This window comes from Eurytemora carolleeae, unplaced genomic scaffold (genome assembly GCF_000591075.1).
Source record: "Eurytemora carolleeae unplaced genomic scaffold, Eaff_2.0 scaffold43, whole genome shotgun sequence".
Lineage (NCBI taxonomy): Eukaryota > Metazoa > Arthropoda > Copepoda > Calanoida > Temoridae > Eurytemora > Eurytemora carolleeae.
The window spans coordinates 248,841-271,924 of record NW_019396029.1 but is presented as its reverse complement, the minus strand read 5'-3'; the positions used below and the strand labels follow the sequence as shown (position 1 = coordinate 271,924).

At 30.9% G+C, this 23,084-nt stretch overlaps 2 protein-coding genes across 4 annotated transcripts; both read left to right on the top strand.

Moving 5' to 3' along the window:
* Nucleotides 1-2,923: 2,923 nt before the first annotated feature.
* Nucleotides 2,924-9,455, top strand: LOC111695221 (uncharacterized). The gene is made up of 7 exons (XM_023464451.1): nt 2,924-3,001; nt 4,452-4,531; nt 4,631-4,722; nt 4,829-4,938; nt 7,138-7,210; nt 8,179-8,364; nt 9,207-9,455. The coding sequence occupies exons 3-7, from the start codon at nt 4,654-4,656 to the stop codon at nt 9,345-9,347; spliced, it is 579 nt and encodes a 192-aa protein (XP_023320219.1). The 5' UTR covers nt 2,924-3,001; nt 4,452-4,531; nt 4,631-4,653; the 3' UTR covers nt 9,348-9,455.
* A 2,774-nt stretch (nt 9,456-12,229) lies between these two features.
* LOC111695435 (uncharacterized) lies at nt 12,230-22,921 on the top strand. 3 transcript variants are annotated; one of them, XM_023464776.1, is made up of 11 exons: nt 12,230-12,292; nt 15,022-15,104; nt 15,580-15,612; nt 16,202-16,277; nt 17,286-17,346; nt 18,153-18,227; nt 18,650-18,782; nt 19,033-19,132; nt 19,425-19,459; nt 21,635-21,717; nt 22,713-22,921. In XM_023464776.1, exons 2-11 carry the CDS (start codon nt 15,092-15,094, stop codon nt 22,734-22,736), a joined length of 633 nt encoding a protein of 210 aa, XP_023320544.1. In that variant the 5' UTR covers nt 12,230-12,292; nt 15,022-15,091; the 3' UTR covers nt 22,737-22,921. The 3 variants fall into 3 exon arrangements, with proteins under 3 accessions (XP_023320544.1, XP_023320528.1, XP_023320535.1); XM_023464760.1 differs by having other exon boundaries at nt 12,231-12,292; nt 15,577-15,612; XM_023464767.1 differs by lacking the exon at nt 12,230-12,292 and adding an exon at nt 13,949-14,158 and having other exon boundaries at nt 15,577-15,612.
* The last annotated feature ends 163 nt before the right edge of the window (nt 22,922-23,084 follow it).

The window sequence follows — 23,084 nt, the reverse complement described above, 5'->3', positions numbered from 1 at the left end:
CTGGGGGGGGGGGTTGAGGAGGGAGGCTCGGGGGGGGGAGAAACAGGAGCTTTTGTAACATACTTTCATACATTAAATCAACCTATTCTCATCCAAGGGGCAAAGGGGGAAATAGTTAAAATTTCTGCACGTGTTACGAATTGAAGATTTAAATAAGTCCTTTTTTCCTCCGAGGCCCCAAATGTTTAAGATATTAAGTTTGTATAGAATAATACTAAGTATTGTTGGCCTCTAACCTCTTGTTTAACTTTTGACTCCCGGAGGTCGATACATCGGAGCTTTATAGCTCTATTGTAACGGTGATACAATATTTGATGTATGTGTGGTACATTTGCATTTCTAGAAAGAAGAATGTGATTGTGAATGTCCCAATTCATTGCACATTTATAACGCGCATACTGCGTTCACTGTTCACATGCACACTTGTCATTTTCAATTATGTTTGAGCTTATTTAATGTAAACTGTAGCGGGCCTCTAATGTACAATATTACTCTGGGCTTTAGATTTATATCTTACAGATTTTTACAAAGAATACAATCTATGATCGAGGATTAAACTCATTAAACAAGCTGCTTTCATCAAACTGTAATTGTGTATTCAAGAAACGGTATGATAAACATGGCGTAATCTAAACGTCTAATTACACGCTTCAAACTTATTTTCCAATAAATTCTGAAATAGAAATTTTGTCAAGAATTATTTCAGTGTTCAGTTTACTTTGAGAATTTTAGCAATCATGTGTAATTATTTGATGTTGTTGTGTTATATATGTAGGATTGTTAATCGTTTTTGAAAACGATCGTTAAACAATCGTTTTTTGTTTCGTTTTTCAATCGTTTTGAACTTTTAGAAAACGAATAATGATCGTATTAGATTTTTATAAAAACGATCGTTTCGTTTTCGCTTTTTCATTGTCGTTTTCATGATGAAACGATCGTGTTTCAAAAAAATGAAAACGTTAAGATCCCTATATATATATATATAAATAGTTAATAGTTTGGAAATAAACTTCTAGTCTTTTTCCAACTTGACAGTTCAAACAAGTTTCAATCTCCAGAATTTGAAATTTGTTCGTCCAAACCTAATCAACTGCTTTTCAGTTTATAATATTGTTATCCAGGGCTTCAAAAATATTCAAATTGTAAGGGTCAAATAAGGGGGAAAAGCCTTGCTTCGAGTTTTCATAATTGTATAGATCACTGTGAGTTTTAACTAGTCTTTCTATGTAGATTGATAAAAAATGCGAGTCATTTATTTAGATTTTACTTTATTATAAAAACTAACTCCATGTGTTATTAATATTCCAAATTATATATAGTTATATTCACTTTTTTACACTGAAACTTTACAACAATCACAAACTAGCGTAATTTCTTAAGAGCTATACGTACAAATATTACTGCTAGAAACACATGCATAGTAAATTTTGATATCACACTGCAGTTTATAGATTCCCCAATATTTTCTTTTCACCTAAACACAGAACTTTCCAAGCTTTCTCTGCTTTCTACCTATTCAACACATATTCAATACACATATAGAATATACATGCTTTCTCTTTAATTGCCTCAAAAGGGTGTTAGCGTATACACTAAGTACAGGTGTAAACAGTTGATATTTCAAACCTCTTGTTCTTTGATATGCAGTGATTATGGAAAAAAGAAAAGTAAAAATGTAATCACAAATTTGCGACAAATTGCAAGGTTTATTATCTTTTGTACATAAGAGACATGTTTTGCTTGTGTTTAAATGCAGTTAATAATCAGAAAAGATGAGTTAAAATGTAAGTACACCTTTGGAAGCTTATATATCGACTAAAATCATATTTAAATTTTGTAATTGGGTAAAATTAAATCATTTAATATATAAAGTTTTAAAAATGGGTTGCTTCTGCTTTACTTGTGTTAAATTTATGCAATATTACTGGTACAACTTTGGGACCTCGTATCTCCCTTAGTTTGGATTTTATGAACAATTTATCCCGTTAAATATCAGAAAATTTAATCATTTTTGTTCTTCTTATGCAATACCTCTTTTATAAGAGGAGAGTTATGATTAAAACCATAAAGGATTGTAATCTTTACCATAGTTTCAGTAGAAGCTAATATTTCCATTTACTGTTTAGCGTCGATATAAGGATTTATCTCTAATTGGATAATGAGCTAGAAAGATAGATAGATGTTACCACCATACTATTTCTATTGGTTCAGAATAGACACCAAACACATGGCTAAACCCTGATTGGATCAGGCGCTAATGGACTCCGCATACTAGAGTGTCTTTTCGGTCCTTTTTTTACTGTAGTTTGACGTGGTGTAATTATGTCGTTTATATTATCATATTGCCTATTGGATTGAGTATGGCCTATCTGCCTATTATAGTGTATATATCTGCCCTACATTAATCCAATCATGTTATGTATTGTTTTCACTTGAAATTAAATCAACAAACTGAATGTGAAATCTGAATTAGCTTGATAACAATCAAAACACCGGATATCAAACACAAGTTTTGACATTAAAACGGGGTTTTGATGCAATTTTATAAATGTTTTTGAATGTAATCTTTCATTATAAATCCCCAAATTATTTTTTTTAAATGTGTAAACCCTTGTGTATATATATCACCAAATTATTATCCTGGAGAACGCCTAGCATGAAAATAATGTCGATACAATAAAACTTCAAATCATGTTTTTAATATATTGATTATTTATATATATATATATATATATATATATGTATGTATATATGTATATATGTGTGTAATGTATTATGTATTCATGAGCTTGATAAGGGTTACCTGAAACTTCAGTTCAAGTTTGGTGCAGCGACCAGTTGTAAATCAATATACATAAATGTGTTTTTTCAAACATGTATAACATGTGTTTAGGATAAAATTTGCTCGAAAATTGATTTTTTAAGTATATATTTTCAGATAAAAATGAGTAATTTCTGTAAAGAGACCTGAATCCTGACTGAAAAAAGTATTAATTGTTAGGTAAAATTAATTCTAGCATTTTCTGAAATTTTTTAACATTTACGCGTTTCCGGAACCAAATTGAATGAAAAGAGAAAAGTAGTTGAACTATGTAGACTGAAGTTGAACCACTTCTCTTGAGCTGTATCCGGTGCACAAGAGAAGTAGTTGAACTATGTAGACTGAAGTTGAACCACTTCTCTTGAGCTGTATCCGGTGCACAAGAGAAGTAGTTGAACTATGTAGACTGAAGTTGAACCACTTCTCTTGAGCTGTAACCGGTGCACAAGAGAAGTGGTTCAACTATGATTACTCAGTTCTATTAATATAGTCTGGTCCTTGAAGAAAAAATTAAGAAATTTGACAGAAAACGCCTTTATTATGCCACTCCGAAATACAAATTGGAACGAAATCTTATCAAAATTTGATAGTTATTCAAAATGTATTTTGAGCATGGAAATTACTATAACTATATATACAGAATTTGGATACTTAGCTATTTTCAATTTGTCAAATTGTTTTTTTTCTTTGTTATAAAACTAGATTATTTGAACACGTTGGTAAGGCAGAAAAAAATATATTTAACTTTCAAATTGTTTTGTTTGAAGAGTTATCCCTGTTTATAAAAAAAAATAAGAAATTATTATTTATTTTTATTGTTTGAGATTTTTGAAACAATTGCGCAATCAAAGAGAGTAAATTTGGTTTTAAGTTGCGCTTACTTTCACTGACCTTGGTAAGTCATTATCTGTACAGAAGACGACATTGATACATAGCCCTAACCTAACATCCTTAGACATGGAAGAATAAAGTTTATTTTTGCTAAAATGAAGTAATTACATGAAATTCTAAGTTATAAGTTCTCTTAATTACAAAAAATGAGAAAGTAGTGATTGAAGACATTTTCTATTTGTAAATATTTCGCTTATTTAGTCTTGATAAGCTAATTAAACACTTTCTTATAGTCTTCTTCTCACTTTATTTAAACTACCTGTTCTGCCTGTTTGGTTTGTAGATACTGCACAAGATACTATGTTTTCTTTCTTCTTTATTAAACTAGAATTTGAATGGTTTTCCTTGATTGCATTAATTTTTTATCCTTTTGATTCATTCAACCAAATCCAACCTGAAGCTGTCAAACATTGTAAGTTTTCGGATCAGGTTCAAAAGCTTTTAATAATCAAAAACCATGATTTTAATCCTGCAAAAGTGGATTTGAATCAGTTTCATATTTTGTTAATTGCTTTTTCTGTGACTTGCTGTATTCCTGTAAATGCATGTGCTGCGTTGCAGTGCAGAGTGCATAGGCGCGGTGCAGCAAGGATATTGCAAATATGCATTCTCAACCAATGCAGTTTTAGTGCAGATTTACTGCAACCAATATACCTGCAAGTAAAACAGTGTATTTTGTGTGCAGTACCTAAATACCATAGGTTTTATGTTCTTGAAGATGTATTCTATTCTGTTCTAGTTCTTGGTCGCCATTGTTAAGAATAGTTTCGAGTGATTAAAATCAAATTTTGGAGGATTTACTAGGTTAATGGGTTACAGGTTAGTTGCATCGAAACACACATTTTATACACAAACAAAAATTAATTAAATAATGACTAACATCATCAATTTCTATGATTCACTCAATGTTTTTTCTAGCTGCAGCGAAGCTGAAAGTTTAAATGGGCAATACTTATAAACTTAATGTTGACATGGGGACTATTTGTGACAAATTCTGTACAGAAAAAAAGGTAATAATCATTTTGTTTTGGAAATACATTTTTAAACCCCTATGTATATGACTTACAAAACTTAAATAAGTGAATACTTTGAAGACGACATTTATTTCTGTTGCAGAAAGCTTCCCCTCCACACACGCTTAGTGAGCTACTCTCAACAGTTGGATTTTCGGAGATCTCAGAACAGAATTTAAATACTGAGCTCATTAACAATATCTGGATCAGTAGGTGACATGTTTTTTATTTTTTTTTTTAAATGAACAATCAATTTTGTGACTCCATGCAAATTGGTTTAAAGGAACTGAGATTTTGCCACGAACTATAATATTTGCAAATTGGAACCAGATGAGCGGGGGAAGGCAGGCGCCACAACAATTTCCCCTTCCGTGCCACAAATTACCTTTTTGTCTTCCGGCAGCTATGAGCCACAACCATACGGTCTTCCATGCCACAGCATTTGAGTCTTCCGGCTGTTATAACGTTTTTAAATGAAAAATGTAGAGCACTGAAATTGCAATTTTTAAAAATCCTACACGAAACATGATAGTGATACCTTTAAAAAATTGCAAAAGTTTATTAAAGATCAATGAATAATGTGTTCAGTTTATTAACTGCTTTGCATTTTACAAAAAAAATTTTACATCATTTTACGCATTGTGAGCACCGCGACAAATTGTTTGGGGTAGTCTAAAGAATAACAAAAGATAAGAAAAATCACAATATTAACTGCAGTCATTACCTGCGTGTTCCAGATTTCCACAAAAACATTCTATTTTGCAATTTCCTCGTTAAATAGTGCAAATTTTTGGTTATGTGCACCCTTTGAGATTTAAGAGTATGAAGTATGGTGTATCCTTTTTATCATTCATAATGTTTTCAAAAATAAGTCGTTTTAAAGGAAAGATTGAATTTATTTTTTGGGAAAATAAGTATAGCAGTTTACAATTAAAGAAATCGTCATTATTCCAATTTAAAACTTGAATATAAAGTTCTTAAAATATCTTTTGTATGACGTCGTTGGATTTATGAAAATTACAATTTCAATGCACTAAATTTATCATTTAAAAACGTAACAACTGCCGTAAGACTCAAATGCTATGGCATGGAAGACCGTACGGTTGTGGCTCATGGCTGCCGGAAGACAAAAAAGCTACTATATGGCATGGAAGGGGAAAATGTTGTGGCTTATGGCCGACTGCCTTCCCCCGCTCATCTGATAGCGTAAACCTTTTTTATTTCAAACTTAAATTATTTTATCTAATACAGAATTCATAGTTTGAAATATGTAAGGGATTAGAAAATTTGAGTTTGCAGCAACGACATAATTCCGTTGGATATTGACAGGATATGTCTCAACAAACATAAATTATGACTTTTGGATAGTTTTTAGGTGGATTAAAAACAATATTTTTTTGTGTCCTACAGAGGACACTAGGGGACATATTTATTAATCAAATTCTAGAGACAGAAGATGCTGGAACACTAGGAGACATATTGAGAATTACATTTTTATCAATCAATCGATGTTGGAACATTTTTTTTAAGAATTACTCCATGATTAAATAAATAAATAAAGTTTTATAGTGGAAATAGTAAATTGTCCAATATGCATTTATAAAATACTACTTCATAGTGGGATTATAAATATGTTTGGGATTTTTAAATCCTAAACAGGCTGGGGGGGGGGGGGGCGTTTTATGATTATATTGACTTTCTTATTTTTTATGAATTTGTTCACAGATTTTTTTAATTCTTCAAATGTCGTCTTTTCCATAAACATTTCAGGAAACCTACGGAAAATGTTTGTGAACAATGAGACATTACAGAAACTAATAACTGAATAAGATTGCTCATTTTCGATGATAATAGATAATTTTTGTGTTCTCAACCTGTTCTTTAAACAACTAACTACTTTACTGTCGAATTTTGTTACATTTTTTGTCGTCGTTAATGAAAATTTAAAAAAAATCGATTCTCAAAATGTAATTGCCCAAATGGATGATTTTGAAAGTCGAATTTTCACTCAAACTCAGTATAATTATACATTTTTTAAAAACGTTTAATATGTCCCAAATAAATCCTAAGTACTTGCCGGTTACTCCCTTTAAAGGGAATGTTGTGTAAAGCCATTTCTACGTGGGCATGGCCCAATTCACAATGGAACCCTTCTCACTTTTATCTGCACAAAAGTGAGAAAGAAATCCTTGTTTTTAGATCTAAAAAAGTGTAAATTTTGAATGACTTCTTTCTTTCTTTATTTGCACCACACCGCAACTTTATTTTATAGAAAACTTTACTTGAAAATAATTAATTAATAGAAAGAAGAAGAACAAGTATAACTTGATTATTTTTTCTCAGTAAAATGTTTAAAGTGTATCGTTGTTAATAGGACGCCTTCAATCTCTTTAATTTCTAAATTTATTTTAGGTTTGTTGATTATTTACGGAAACGGAATCTTGAAGATGAAGAAACTAGTCTCAAGTTCCTCATCCTTACCCAGGTAAACAATACAGTTCCTCATTTTTACCCAGGTAAACAATACAGTTCCTCATCCTTACCCAGGTAAACAATACAGTTCCTCATTCCTACCCAGGTAAACAATACAGTTCCTCATTCTTACCCAGGTAAACAATACAGTTCCTTATTCTTACCCAGGTAAACAATACAGTTACTCATCCTTACCCAGGTAAACAATACAGTTCCTCATTCTTACCCAGGTAAATAATACAGTTCCTCATTCTTACCCAGGTAAACAATACAGTTCCTTATTCTTACCCAGGTAAACAATACAGTTACTCATCCTTACCCAGGTAAACAATACAGTTCCTCATTCTTACCCAGGTAAATAATACAGTTCCTCATTCTTACCCAGGTAAACAATACAGTTCCTTATTCTTACCTAGGTAAACAATACAGTTCCTCATCCTTACCCAGGTAAACAATACAGTTCATCATCCTTACCCAGGTAAACAATACAATTCCTCATTCTTACCCAGGTAAACAATACAGTTCCTCATTCTTACCCAGGTAAACAATACAGTTCCTCATACTTACCCTGGTAAACAATTTATTTCATTAAAATTTGGTTATCATTAAAATTCGAAAGTAATGGACAATTGAAATATATTACTTTATAACTAAAAATTTATTTTGTTTCTACCAGTAAGTTTTTTCAATATAAACCATAAAAGTTCTTATCAAGCATAAGAATCCTTAAAAGAAAAATGTATGTGCAAGGAATTGAGTTTTTTCCACAAAATCTAATTTTCTAACCCCTATATTCTGTAGCCTAATATTCTAACCTAAACTATTTTATTCATAGTTTGAAAAATCAAAGGTCTACGACATCAGGTTGCAAAGATTTAGGTATTAGAAAATCTGAGTATGTTGCAAACACTCAATTCTTTTTTCAATAAAAACACAAAAAATGTGATTATGTCATGTTTAATATATATTCTACTACTTTAGCCCCTGAAAGCTCAGTACAAGAAGACCGGAAGCTACGGAACCAGTATAGAGCAGCAGAGATGGATATTCTCATTCATCTGTTCTTATTTCCTTAGTGAAGATTCTACCAATATCCTGGCTCTAGATAATCAGGCACTATTTAATGATCTCCAGGCTACTCAGGCATCTATACAGGCAGATCTTAAGGTACGGAAGTGTTTAATTTTGACAATTGACTGCATTGTTTTTTAAAGTAGAAAACTAAAATTCAATTTTTAGAGAAACCACAATTGAAAATAAACAAAGAAATTGAGTCTTTGCCACAAACTTAAATTTTCTACTCCCTACATTTTTGCATACTGATGATGTAAACTTTAGACATATGAAACTTATTTGATCCAACAGAATTCTTAATTTAAAATATCTATAAGGTGACAAGGTCTGCTACATTGGTTCGCAGAATAAAGATTAGACAATCCGAGTTTGTGGCATAGACTCAATTACTTTCAAAAAGAGAAACATGAACATCTCATTTATGCTTGGTCAGACAAAGCTCTAAAGGGTATCGGACATATTAACTAGCTATAAATCTATAGGTTCACTAATTTTAAAATTACGTTAACAGTTCCTTTAAGCGTAATGAGAACTAGATTAACTAAAATATAATTACAACATCTTTCTTTCCTGTATGTTTAAAGCGGTATATATCTGGAATATTTTGTTGAAAATAATCTTAATTCAACAAATCATCGAAATCTATATATATATAAAGTTGGGTGTCAGTTTGTTTTTCCGTCCGATCATAACTCAGCTGAGCCGCTGGACTGATTTGACTCACATTGTGATTGGGGAACTCGGGAGACACACGGGAATGTTCTTAACTTGGTTTTAAGATTCTAAATTTAGTGGGTTGACTTATAGCGAAAATTTAGTTTCCCGTAAAAATCGTTTAAGTGTGGATATACGACAGGAGTTGGGTTCCTAAACTAGTAAAAAATAAAGTAGCAATAAATAATCTTTTTCGTTTCTCACCGTTATCATTTCTCCAGGTTTCTAGTGAAGCACTAGCTGACCTGCTCCGGGCTCGAGATGACCTGCTGATCTGGGAAGAAGGACTGGAACCGGTTTATTTCAAGTTTCTCCAACCATACTCTACACCTCACATCGCCACTCTACTTTCTATACTGTGATACAATACAATACATCAACTTTTATAATTATTTCAGATATCATGTCTAAATAAAACGCCAACAAATTCGTTTTTATAAAGAAAATATAAAGTTCTGAACAAAAGACAACATTGACAAGTTGTTCTTATTTCTTTTTTCGTTTTGAAACAGAAAACGATTTTTTCAGTTTTTTTGTTTTTAAATAAAAAAAAATTTTGTCAGTTTTTCGAAATTGACATCCAAAATGAAAAAAGATCGTTTTGAAGAAAAATAATCGAAAACGATGCCCATCCCTACTTTTATGTATATATTTGAATGATGCCCATCCCTACTTTTATATATATATATTTGAATGATGCCAATCCCTACTTATATATATATATTTGAATGATACCCATCCCTACTTTTATATATATATTTGAATGATGCCCATCCTTACTTTTATGTATATATTTGAATGATGCCCATTCTTACTTTTATGAATATATTTGAATGATGCCCATCATTACTTTTAGGTATATATTTGAATGATGCCCATCCCTACTTTCATGTATATATTTGATTCATGCCCATTCCTACTTTTATATGTATATTTGAATGATACACATCCTTACTTTTATGTATATATTTGAATGATACACATCCTTACTTTTATGTATATATTTGAATGATGCCCATCCTTACTTTTATATATATATTTGAATGATGCCCATCCTTACTTTTATGTATATATTTGAATGATTACCATCCCTACTTTTATATATATATTTGAATGATGCCCATCCCTACTTTTATATTTATATATTTGAATGATACCCATCCTTACTTTTATATATATATTTGAATGATGCTTATCCCTATGCTTAATATGGTCGTTTAAATACTGGACAAGCTTGCCCTATAGCTGCCTAAAATTCGGTGAAGTCGGAAAAGTCGGAAAAGTCGGAAAAGTCGTTAAAGTCGGAAAAGTCGGTAAAGTCCGTATATTATTTCAAATGAACCAGAGTTTCCGTGATATATTTTCTTTATGACTGTATGAGATTCAATATTATTACTTGGCTTTCAGGGCGCTTCTCTTTGTATACATTGTAAAACAAAAACAAAAAAAGTTCGCAGATTTAAAGAAAACCATTTCGTGGATTTTCAAAATTTAATGAAGATCTAATTTTGTTGGAGGCTAATTTTTGAAACTTTGATCATCCATAACCTTCCTTGCAGTCATGTGAGGTCCCACACACAATTTGGGTTCTATCAGTTGAACCGTTTTTACGTTTATTGGATACAAACAAACAATAACCCAGACTAGACACCCCCCAGAGAAACAAAGATTTTGTTATAAAGCTTTATCCATGTTTAATACTGCAAGAACATCTTAGATCTTATTAGATTCGCGTGTTTCAACAATCAAATGTGTATCCTGAAGCCGGTGCTGCAGAATATTTGAAATCTATTAATCTAATAGTATTATGGTAAATATTCAATCCGGTTTTTTATCTCTAAACCTTTAAAAATCAGACATAAACTGACAAGTGAAATACATCGTTAAAAGTGCTTTCTGACTAAAGGATCACTTTGAATTACATTCAGACAAATCCTTGAAGCAGAAATGTATGCACAGATTTAGAAGCTACAGGGTTACCCACAAAGAATGTGAATTAAATGATGACCTGAAACTAAATTAGATACATCCACTTGAAGGATAATTTGGGGTTACCTGTCAGTATTGTCTTGTACAGTTAATTTATGATTTTCCAAGGAAAGAATGAAAAAATAAATTATACAGCTGAAAGGAACAAAGTAAGTAAAATTTGATTCAAACAGTCGTCTGTGAAATTTTATCCTTTGTGGGTAACCCTGTTGAGTAGGTGGTAAGTAAGTTTGTATGAATCCTGAATGGTTTGTTAAGACTGGGTGAATGAACCTATAAGCCGGTACCATTCATATACTAGGCACATGATACATTATCATCTACTCCCACGTACGCAGCTCCATATCAAGAAAATGAGATGTAGGGGGAAAACAAACGTTTTAAGAAATTTGTCAGCCCTAACCCAGAAAATTGTAAATGGTTTTTAAACTAGTTTAAATCAGGAGGGGGAATGTTTAATTTTACAACATTATTGGTACGACTTTGTGACCTTGAGATTGATTCTACGAAGTGAGATTTTAAGAGAAATATAAGAGAATAATTTCTCCTTAGTCATAATTTATTAATTGTTATAAATAATTAACTATGAGTATTTATTTAAACTAGGTAAGATGTTTTCGTAGCAATAAATTCAATTTAAAATATTCTTTTATTTTACCAAATTGCTAAAAATTTGATTTTTTCATAAAGCCGAGAAAACTGGTAATGCGTAACTCTTGCATTACATCCCAGCCATGGGGCCCATTATTTAACAGGGCAGTACAAAAGTTGGCAAAAGGGGACAAAAAATCTAAATATTTAGTCATCCCTCCCTCCACCTTTCCTTCCACCATTCCCCTGTTGGTTATGTTCTTTCTTTTTAAACCATCCATTTAATCTGTCGGAAGTAAAAAATAGTGATTCGTTTAAAGATTAAACTGCTCAGGTTTTTACACCACTGGACTGCTTTCACCAGGCGCTTAAGTGTACAGGGGGGATAAAAAACTCTCTTTATTTCTGAGAAAATATTTGATTTTATTGAAACACTCAGTTTAATAAACATTATTATTATTGTTGTTTAAAATAAAAAATAAACCGCTTGGGAAAGCGATTCGTACTATAAATAAATGTATATATATATATATATATATATATATATATATATCAAATACTTAGACCAAAGAGAAACCAAGAAATTGGGCGCAGTTTATCATAGAATCTTTACTGAGTAATAACAATAATAACAATATATATTTTACTTTCTGGATTTAGAGCGAAACTTCGCTAGAAAATTACAATTATAAATGTAACTATAGCGGAAGTGAAGTACCCGGCCCAGGTTATTCATAGCTTAGTCTTAAATGACGATTTTAGTTGATGTGTTCATTGTTTCCCAAGGAATCAAAATAAAAACTTTTTCCTATGCCACCCCCAAGGTACCTATGGATTCCCTCAACAAATTTCAGCTAATTTGGTCCAGCCGTTTAACGAAGAGCGATAAGCGAAGTGATTAAATTTAATACTTTTTAATCTTATTCTTAATTTAAATCACGTTATTGTTATTGACACTTTTGTCATATACCCCTAACAGGACAGTCTGTAAACAAAACTCTTTCCAGGAAAAAATGCTACAGACATTTTAGCTCATCAATGATATGTGTTCCCTCAGTTTTGAAACATATTTTTACAAAATTTCAAAATTATCTAAATTTTCTTTTTCTAATCATTTAAACTTATGTAGCTATAAAGTAATACGTACTATGTGACTCAAATATCCAAATTTCTATCGCAAGAAAATTTGCGAATCATTTTGCGTATTAGCAATAGTTTTGGCTTACGTTTTAGGCAAATTTTTAAGCAAACAACTCCATTCTTTTGTTATGCATTGTGCCAAAAATGTTTATCTTTATCATCTTGAGTGGTTCACCGACATAGGGTCAAGCGACTTAGGGTCAAAAGACCCAGGGTCAAACGACCTAGGGTCAAGCGATCTAGAGTCAAACGACAAACGGTAACAAACGCGCGCGACAAAGGGTAAAACGACAAAGGGTCAAAATAAAAAAAATGTATTATTTCAGGGTTAGGTTAGGTTAAGACAATTTCTGAGCCGGCCACTGCGGCTAGGACAGATTAGAAGCCGAGAGCTGCGGCTATTAGTTCAAATGAACACAAAACATAACTTCAGGGTTAGGTTAGGTTAAGCCAATTTCTGGGCCGAGCGCTGCGGCTAGGATATGCTAGGGGACTGAGCGCTGCGATTACTAGTTCTAATGAACATAGTTCAAATCAACCAAAAATAGTCTTAATGAAATTTAGCCCGTGTGTCGCACTTTTTGACCCAAGGTCGTTACACCCTTTTTCGCGTTTTTGACCGTTTGTAGTTTGACCCTAGGTTGTTTGACCCTAGGTGGTTTAACCCTATTTCGTTTGACCCTATGGCATTTGGCTCTATAGGTTGTTTGACCCTATGTCGGTGAATCACGTCTCCTTGTATCTTTAATCTATGTCACATGTCTCCATGTTAAGCTATCTTAAACTCAATTTATGTCAAATGTGTCTCTCATTGGAGCTGGAAACTTTACATGATTTGCAAACAAAACCCGGTTTTAAAATTCCAAAATCATAAAGCTTTTATCATACTTTGGTTTCAGGACATCATAACCTCTGAAAAGGATTTTTAATGAAATATTTGTTGAGTACATACACGATACACGACAGTTGATTTAAAACTTTTACATTATCCATTAATTGCAGCGCTGAAAGTCGGAAGCATGAAGAGAAACTTGTCTGACCAAGATGTGGAAGAAATCATAGTTTTTTCTGGCGTGAAAAGAGTTTAATTCTGATAATTTAATTTTCCGTTGTTTCTGCAAGAAATTTGCAAGTCACTTTTTCATCAAAGCTTGTAATAGAGGTTTATTGGAAATTACGATTCCAGTCTTATTAAGGCGTCTTGTTTAATTCCTTTATTCCCATTTTTACATGCACGGTTTACTAAAAACCAATTTTAAAATAAATAACTTAGGAAAGTAAACTCGGTTTCTAAATCTCTTAATTTTCCGTCCCTTGGTTCTCTTCAGTCTACTCTTCCCAGTTCATCCTGAGATTTGAAACCTTGGTAGTTGCAGCTAGGGAGCTAACTGTTTATTTTCTTGAGTAGTGACTAAACACTGGGGGACGGTTTATAGTGACACACGTTTAGTAGGTTAGGTTCATAATTCAGGTTAAAATACTGAAACTGACATTAATAAAGGGTAAATTTCTTGGTATAGATAGATTCAATTTTACATTAAGAAACTCTTCTTTATTTAAAGGAATTGAGTCTTTGTCACAAACTCTGATTTTTAAATCCCTATATCTTAACAACCCAATGTTGTAGACCTTAGATATTTCAAACTATGACTTCTGTTACATCAAACAATCAAAGTTTGAAATATCAAAGGTCTACATAATTTGGTTGTAGATATATTGGTATTGGAAAATTGGGATTTGTTGCAAAGACTCAATTCTTTAACAAATAGATTTAACTATATTTGACAATGACTCAACAAAAAAAAAACTCGTTTATCAATAATTCAAAAAAATGTTTTCTTTTTTTGGGCCTTTTTTGTGTTCCTCTTTCCACAAATTTTGGAAAGATTCAGATTTAAACAAAGTAAACAAGCCTTTTTGAGAATTGTTTAAACCACGGTATAAATAAACTTTTGCAAAATGTACATTTTCCGGATTTATCAATCATTATATTTTAGCGCTAAAATTCTTGTTATGTAACACTAAAAGGAGAGTGTTCAATTTTCCACAACTTGTCCCCAACCTATAAACTATTTGATCGATCTTATGATGTATTCATCTAGGATGTGGCTAATGTTAAAAATGGTATCAAATCTAATAAAGTTTGATTTCATTTTGTTATTTTAAACAATTTTCATTAATTATTTACGGAAATTACGTTTATTTCGAATTAAAAGTAATTATACATTTTTGTGGATTTTAAATAAAAATTAAAAATCCAATAAAATTTTAACAATAGGATATGCAATATATTGACGACAAGTATTTAATTTTTAGACATAAATGGTGTGCTGTGCATAACAAGCCAAAAATAACACAACTGGCATTTGAATCTTAATTGAAAACCATGAAACTTCTAGGAATATAAAAATATCATATAATGTTAAATTAGTTTTATTGCTTTAAACTATTAAAATAGGTCAAATTTTTAGTATTTTATGGATTTTTAAATGGTTTAAAATACCTGCCGAATTAACTTAAAGTGTCCCGACATTTAAAGATTTACATTCTGAGTTGTTAATAATTAATTCAAAATATCTTCAAATAATTTATTCAAAATATCTCTTAGCTCAAATTTTTGAAATATACTTCTTAAGCAATTATCATTTTCCTTAAACATTTATTTCTGATAATAAATCAAAACTAAATTGGATATTTTAAAAACAATAAAAAAATATTTTCATAAAACCAATTAAATTTTACTCATTTTATGTAAAAAAGCATTCTCTGTTTGATATTAAATATTTATTGAATAATAATGAATAAGAAAGTTTTTCTTTAAACGGGATTTTTAAATTATTCCGGAAAAATTATGATTATTTTTCTGATTAGCAGTTTTTATTTCAACCTTCTCCCTCTGGAACTCAGGTACTCATAATGTTCTTTTTATGTTAAATAAAAATTGAAAAAAAAGAAACTGAGTTCAGACCGTAAACTCTGATTGTCTAATCATTATATATTTGCAACCCAATGTCGTAGATCTTCGATATTTCAAACTATGAATTCTGTTGAATCAAATAATATCAAATCAAATATCAATATCAGTTTGCAGGGTGATATCAACGATACTTAAAAAAATAGGCTTTAAAAAATTTAAAAGATTCTCAAAAATTCAATCTTCTAATATCATAATTTTAATTTCCTTCAAAGTGATGTTTAAAGGGACTGTAAGCGTAATTTCAAGTGACAATGATGACAATTCCCGTTTAATAACAATATCCTTGGAATCTGAATCTGATCAATATTGTGAAAGATGTTTTCCTAGGCTTAAAAGCAATGTTTTCCAGTAGTAGAAATGCACAAGTCAATTTTTAAGAAACCACAATTGAAAATAAACAGTTTTTAATATTTTAAACATCCATGATTCAAACTTGATCAATAAAAGCTTTTAAGGGAACCGGTGTGGATCTGGCGTTGAAATCTTTGAATATTTAAAACTAATTAAAACTTGTTATAGTTTCAAGTGCAGAGTGTGAGCTAGGAAGGAGCTGTGTAACTTTACGAGAATGTCCTCTTATTATGCAACAACTCAGGAATAATTATTTATCACGTGTCATAAAAATGGACCGGCATAAGAAATGTTTTAGATTAGCGGAATTCAGTGAAAATTGTTGCATACCAAAAACAGGTTTTTTTTATAAGTAAACGTGTATTATGCATTAACTCTATGAGCTCTTTAGGTATTAAAAAATCGTATTTATTTTCAATCATTGCCGATCAATTCAATGAAAATAAAACATAAATTCGTTTTTAAAACTACGCCATTTCATGCCTTGCTTATCACTTTATGCACTACTGACTAAAATAAGCACATTTTAAGGCGAAAAGCTATCACGATTTATTTTTCAAAACTCCTATAAAATCAAAAGTTGTAACCTTAGATCCAAGGAACCAAAAGTATAAGTGGGTTTGAAGGCTTTAATCAAGATCAAACCCCTTAATTAACCCTTTAAAGTAGCTCTGTTAGAATATCTGAATTATAATGCAAGGCAAACTAACGTAAATTGACCGAAAGATTAAAATTATAACATCTCTTATTGAAGGAGTTGAAGACCTATTTGAGAAGAACAAACAAATTTCAGTTTTTTCATATCTGTGCTAGAAATAAAGCATAAAGGATCTACGATGTCACAAAGCCGTAGCAGAAATGTCGCAATATACAATGAAAGCCTTAATAACGAATACATCGAAAGAATTCTTCAAATGTCGTATTCATCACTTTCTGATAATGGAATGTTGCAGATATTTAGTTTTTTAATTAAATGATTATATGGAACTCTTTAAAACTGTTCCCGCATATTCATGGCTATTTATTTATTTTCGCAAATACTGAAATTTACGAAATATAGTATAAAACTCATTGAAAAATTGTCAAGACGACATTTGATAAATTCTTCCGATGTATTCGTTATTAAGGGTTTCACTGTATGTGAATATTTAAATCTGTAAATCTCTGTATCCAAACTTAGCTTAACGTAAAGTTCATCAAACATAACAAATTTTTGATTTAGCGAATAGATAACTATATCTTGAGTTTCTAGACTGGCCCAATCTGCTAGGTCTGACAGAAGCTTTGGAGTTATGAACAATATTTTAAGTGCAGTAAGTTTTTTATGTGGATTCAAGCTAATGAATAATTGCATATTTTCACAAATTTTTATTAATCTTGCTTTAGACATCTCTTTAAGATTTCTTTCATATAATTCACAATTATTTATATTTAAAGAAACGAAGTGCTTCACGACCTTTTTCTAATAACAATTTAAACTTTTAAATGGTGTATTTTAAGCAGCCATTATGCAGATTATTGGTTTGCACTGATAGCTTTAAAAAAACTTTAAAAAGAAATTTTTTGTCTGGGCATGAACGTTGACCGGCCACAAACAATCTCTAGGGTTATAACTAAACACATCTAGACAAACCAAATATACATATATAGAAGTTAAAAAATGTTTAAAAAATAATTTTATAAGATTTGCTTTGTTTCTTAATCAATAATTTAGATAAAACGCTCATTATGTTTAAAAAATAATCTGATAAGATTTGCTTTGTTTCTTAATCAATAATTTAGATAAACAGCTCATTATGTTTAAAAAATAATCTAATAAAATTTGCTCTGTTTATCAATCAATAATTTAGATAAAAAGCTCATTATGTTTAAAAAATAATCTGATAAGATTTGCTCTGTTTCTTAATCAATAATTTAGATAAAACGCTCATTATGTTTAAAAAATAATCTGATAAGATTTGTTTTGTTTTTCAATAATTTAGATAAAAAGCTCATTATGGTTAAAAAATAATCTGATAAGATTTGCTCTGTTTCTTAATTAATAATTTAGATAAAAAAGCTCAGTATGTTTGAAAAATAATCTGATAAGATTTGCTCTGTTTCTTAATCAATAATTTAGATTAAAAGCTCGATGTGCGAAAATTCATCTAACACAGTGTGCTGTCCCCTTTACCTTGGAGCTTTAAACATAGAGGTTAGTAAGGTCTTCAAAAATGTAAAAAAAATGAATTAAAGCTTATTGATGTGTGCAGTAAACACTAAACCTATAATTTCATATAGAAACTGATTACTTGGAGCATACTATAATTTTATAATGCTTATATCATTGCATCATCATGTCGAAGAACTTTGATATGTTAAATAATCAAAGTTTGAAATATCAAAGATAAAATAGATTTTAAAAATATGAAATAGAGTTTGAGACGAGTGATTAGTTTTTTGAATAATTTGCGTCCCCGGACAGAGACTTATTTATGTTAAAAAAATATTTATAAAATGGACATTAATTTCTTAAAGTTTAAAACTTAATCTTTAAGTTTCCTGTGATTAATTCTTATTCACATGCATGTACAACTGTACAATGTACATTTGTTCATTGTACTGTACTGTGTACAGGTGGCTAATGATGCATCTCCTGTATACGCTCTAAACAGTACAACTGTACGAATTCTGGAATTTCCAGTACAAGGAGAACAAGATGTACTGGAACCGTACTTCTGGAGAGATACTGAATGTCTACCAGTAATAGGTATCTATAAATTGGAAAATAATACATGGTGTCCCAATAAACATTAACATTCAAAAACGACAAAGTAAAATACCTTTTATTTTTTATTTGGGATTTGGGAATCGATATCTACTCCCTCTAGATTATATTATATTTGGGAATCGGTATCTACTCCCTCTAGATTATATTATATTTGTCTAAGTTTAGGTTCTACAATAGACGCCACATGGTTTGAGAATAATTCTAAAAATAAAACACTTTTTTTGTTTAGAATATCACATAGCTGAGGAAACCTTCAACTTTAATTACAGTCCGGAGAAAACTTATTTAGATTTAAACCTTCCTCCGACTCTATCAATGGCGTCTGTCAGGTATGGGGCATTGCTTCCCCCCCCCTTTAATTTCACCCTACACCCCCCCCTTCCTTAATTCCATGGTTATTATTTCAATATATCAATATATAAAATCAAAAGCCATGTCCTTATATTGATTCCCAATTTCTTTCTTCAAACATCTCTTCAAATTAGCTCAAATTTGATTAATTTGTTACAGAACCTTTCTTTTTATATTTAACCTTACGATGCATGCTAATAAATTTATGCATCATAAGTGAGATTGAATAATGCTAGATGAGGATTGATACAAATATAAGGTTATTTCTAGATGTATGGGGTTGTGGAAAGAAGATACTTTACTAGGTATTTTAATATATTCAATATAGTTGATATCAATTTATTTAAAATTGATTTTCGTAAATCTTTTTATTACCAATGATTAATTTTTCTTTGGAGAAAAAATCCAGCGGTAGCGGTTGAACAAGCGGTTGAGACATAAATATGGAGTCTTTTTTAAAATAAATTTTACGTCTTCAACCAATTGAAACACAAAAATTTTATAATACTATTTTTTGTTTTAACCGCTGGAATTGCAACTTTTTTAAAAACTCTGTTGCTTTCAACAGCTAGAAATGCAAGTTTTTATTTTACTTTTTTACCCTCAACTATAAAAATTACACATTTTTTATATAATTTTTTTGTCTTTAACCAATGTAAAGACACATTTATATGATTTTAGAGGTGGAATCAATTTCTAATTACAGAAAGATTAAAGTTGCATTCTTATTATTATTTCACTATATATCTCAACTCAACCTATACCGACATTTTTTTTCCAAAATATATGTCATTGTTTTATTACGCATCTTTATAACTTCTTTCATTCTTTTAATCAGTAATTAGAGTAGAATGTCGTTATTCTCGAACTCTTGGTCTCGATTTCAAATATGAAAACTTTCAGTTATCCCTGCAGGGTATGAAAACCAGCTCTGAGCTCGAAACTTTGTGTGGAGTATCTTTTTATATTGAACGCTTAAATTTATATCTGCAAGATACAGGGTGTTCCAAAAAACATGGGAATTCAGTGACGAATTCGTTATCGTCTTTTTTATGAATTAGCATTGTAATACCTAATTTCAAAAGCCAAAATATTATTATGTCTGCTATAGAGTTTATTTTATGAATTGGGTAAAAGACTATAAAGATGTGTTTATAATGTCTTTGCAAGATGAACAGTGAAGACTGATAAGTTTACTCTGTTTGTATACTGCAATTTTCTTGTTTTACTATTTACAACAGTATGCAGTCAAAACATTAACAAACAAATTGTGAACATAGCAGAGTAAACTCTTACAGATTACAGCTTTCTTAGTAGGTATCACTTTACTAAATCAAAGAATTATTTTAAAAAAAGATATCGAATTCGTCATCGAATTCCCATGTTTATTGGGACAACAAAGGGATATCGAAGAGGAATCAAATCCGCAGGGGCGGACACAGGGGGGTGGCGGGGGGACATTCGCCACCCCCTGAGATTTCGAGGCAAAAAATGTTCCCAATTTGATAAATCGTATGTGTTTTTCAATTCTAAGCTATTTGATTATTTTTTATTTAATGGAAATATAATAATTAATATTTATTGAAAGATTGAATCATCAGAAGAGAAGGACGAAAAAAAATATTTTTCTAGCTTGTTAAAAATAAATATAAGTTTATAACCAACGATGTAAGTATACGACGACAGACATAGTGTTTTGTTTTATTGGTACGCGGCACACTGCACATCTTGAGTCTTTTCTTCAGTTTAATTTATAAATCAACAACAACAAGTAAATGTTATTGTTAGCGATGAATTTAGAATTAGAAATTCGTAAGAAACTAGTAATTTCTTTTTGTTCTTAAATTGCTAATGTTCCTATTATTGTTCCTGTTCCTAATACTGTGTCCGACCCACCTGAAATCCCTGTCCTAATCCTATATTTTTGTTCCTTATTCCTGAGCAATCTTTTTATTGTTCCTAAATCCCTGTCCTAATCCTTTAATTTTGTTCCTATTTCCTGAGCAATCATTTTATTGTTCCTAAATTCCTGTCCTAATCCTTTAATTTTGTTCCTTATTCCTGAACAATCTTTTTATTGTTCCTAAATCCTTGTCCTAATCCTTAAATTTTGTTCCTAATCCTGCACAATCTTTTTATTGTTCCTAAATCCCTGTCCTACTCCTTTAATTTTGTTCCTAATTATCAATTTTTTTGTTCCTAAAAAATCTTGCCCCCCCCCCCCCTCACTTAAATCCTGTGTCTGCCCCTGCAAATCCGTATGTTTTCAAAAGATCAATGCTTGATCCAAAACCATCAAAACACAAAAGTTTAAACTTCAGGGCTCATTGTTAGTTTTACAATTACAAAATCCGTAGTGAATGACGTTCGTAATCAAAAAGATTCAGGCACGAAAACAACGTTCATTCCGTTCAATTTTAATGATCACTTTAAGAAACAGTAATTATGTACGTAACATTTTTAAAAATAATTATTTCTAGGATTTGCGCACTTGAAACTACCCTGGGAAGAAGTGGAACAAAATAATATTGAAGATAATTCACCAAAATTAGCTCCTAGAAAAGTAGACTAATGGACTAATAGTAGACTACTGTACTAGAAGACTAGTCGACTAGTAGACTAGTAGACCAGTAGACTTGTAGACTAGTGGACTAGTAGACTAGTGGACTAGTAGACTAGTGGACTAGTAGACTAGTGGACTAGTAGACTAGTGGACTAGTAGACTAGTGGACTAGTATACTAGTGGACTAGTAGACTAGTGGAATAGTAGACTAGTGGATTAGTAGACTAGTGGACTAGTAGACTTGTGGACTAGTAGACTAGTCCACTAGTAGACTAGTGGACTAGTGGACTACTGGACTAGAAGACAAGTCGACTAGTAAACTAGTAGACCAGTAGACTAGTAGACTAGTGGACTAGTAGACTAGTGGACTAGTAGACTAGTGGACTAGTAGACTAGTGGACTAGTAGACTAGTGGACTAGTAGACTAGTAAACTAATAGACTAGTAAACTAGTAGACTAGTAAACTAGTAGACTAGTAGACTAGTAGACTCGTAAACTAGTAGACTAGTAAACTAGTAGACTAGTAAACTAGTAGACTATTGGATTATTAGACTAGTGAACTAGTAGACTATTGATTTAGTGGACTATTGATGTAGTAGACTAGTAGACTAAAATGCTAGTGAATTGTAGACTAATAAGCTCGTTATCAATGAGACTCATATAGACTACTAGACGTGTAGGATTCTATTTAGACTACAGATAGAACCAGAAAACTACAAAATAGGAAGACGACATTGAAGTAATAATCAAGTGTTTTCATGTGTTTATAAAGTTAATAGCTTGAAAAAATCAACTATGGGCCTATTTGCGCATTCACAACTGCTGTGTCTTATGTTCATTGGACTATTTAAAGTCATGAATTGAATATTAAAGTTGTATTTTCATATTAGAGTTTTCTGGTCATAACTGTAGAAGAATACTACATTATAAGACTAATAGACTACAAGACTATTAGAATACTAAATTAGTAGTCTACTTGAATATCCAAATACCAGATTTTTAGTAATCTAGACTATTAGAATGCCAGACTACAAGACTAGCACAATTGTACTCGTCTTAAAACATCTTTACAAATAAATGTACTCAGTACATTAAATACTTTTATTAATCTATGTCTTCCATGTAATGAATAATGATGTAATTTGATAATTTTGTATCTTTACAAATATATGAATTTGAGTCTTAAATAAAGTTATGTCTTAAAGAACAGTTTTGTACGATTTCATTAGAATTATAATTAACATACCATGCAGTTGAGGTGGGAATTTTTATTTAGAAACAATGGAGAAAGTTGTCAGAAAAAACACATTTCAAATGATGATATGATTTAAAGAGTACTGTATAGAATCGGGCATGTCCCTTTGTAA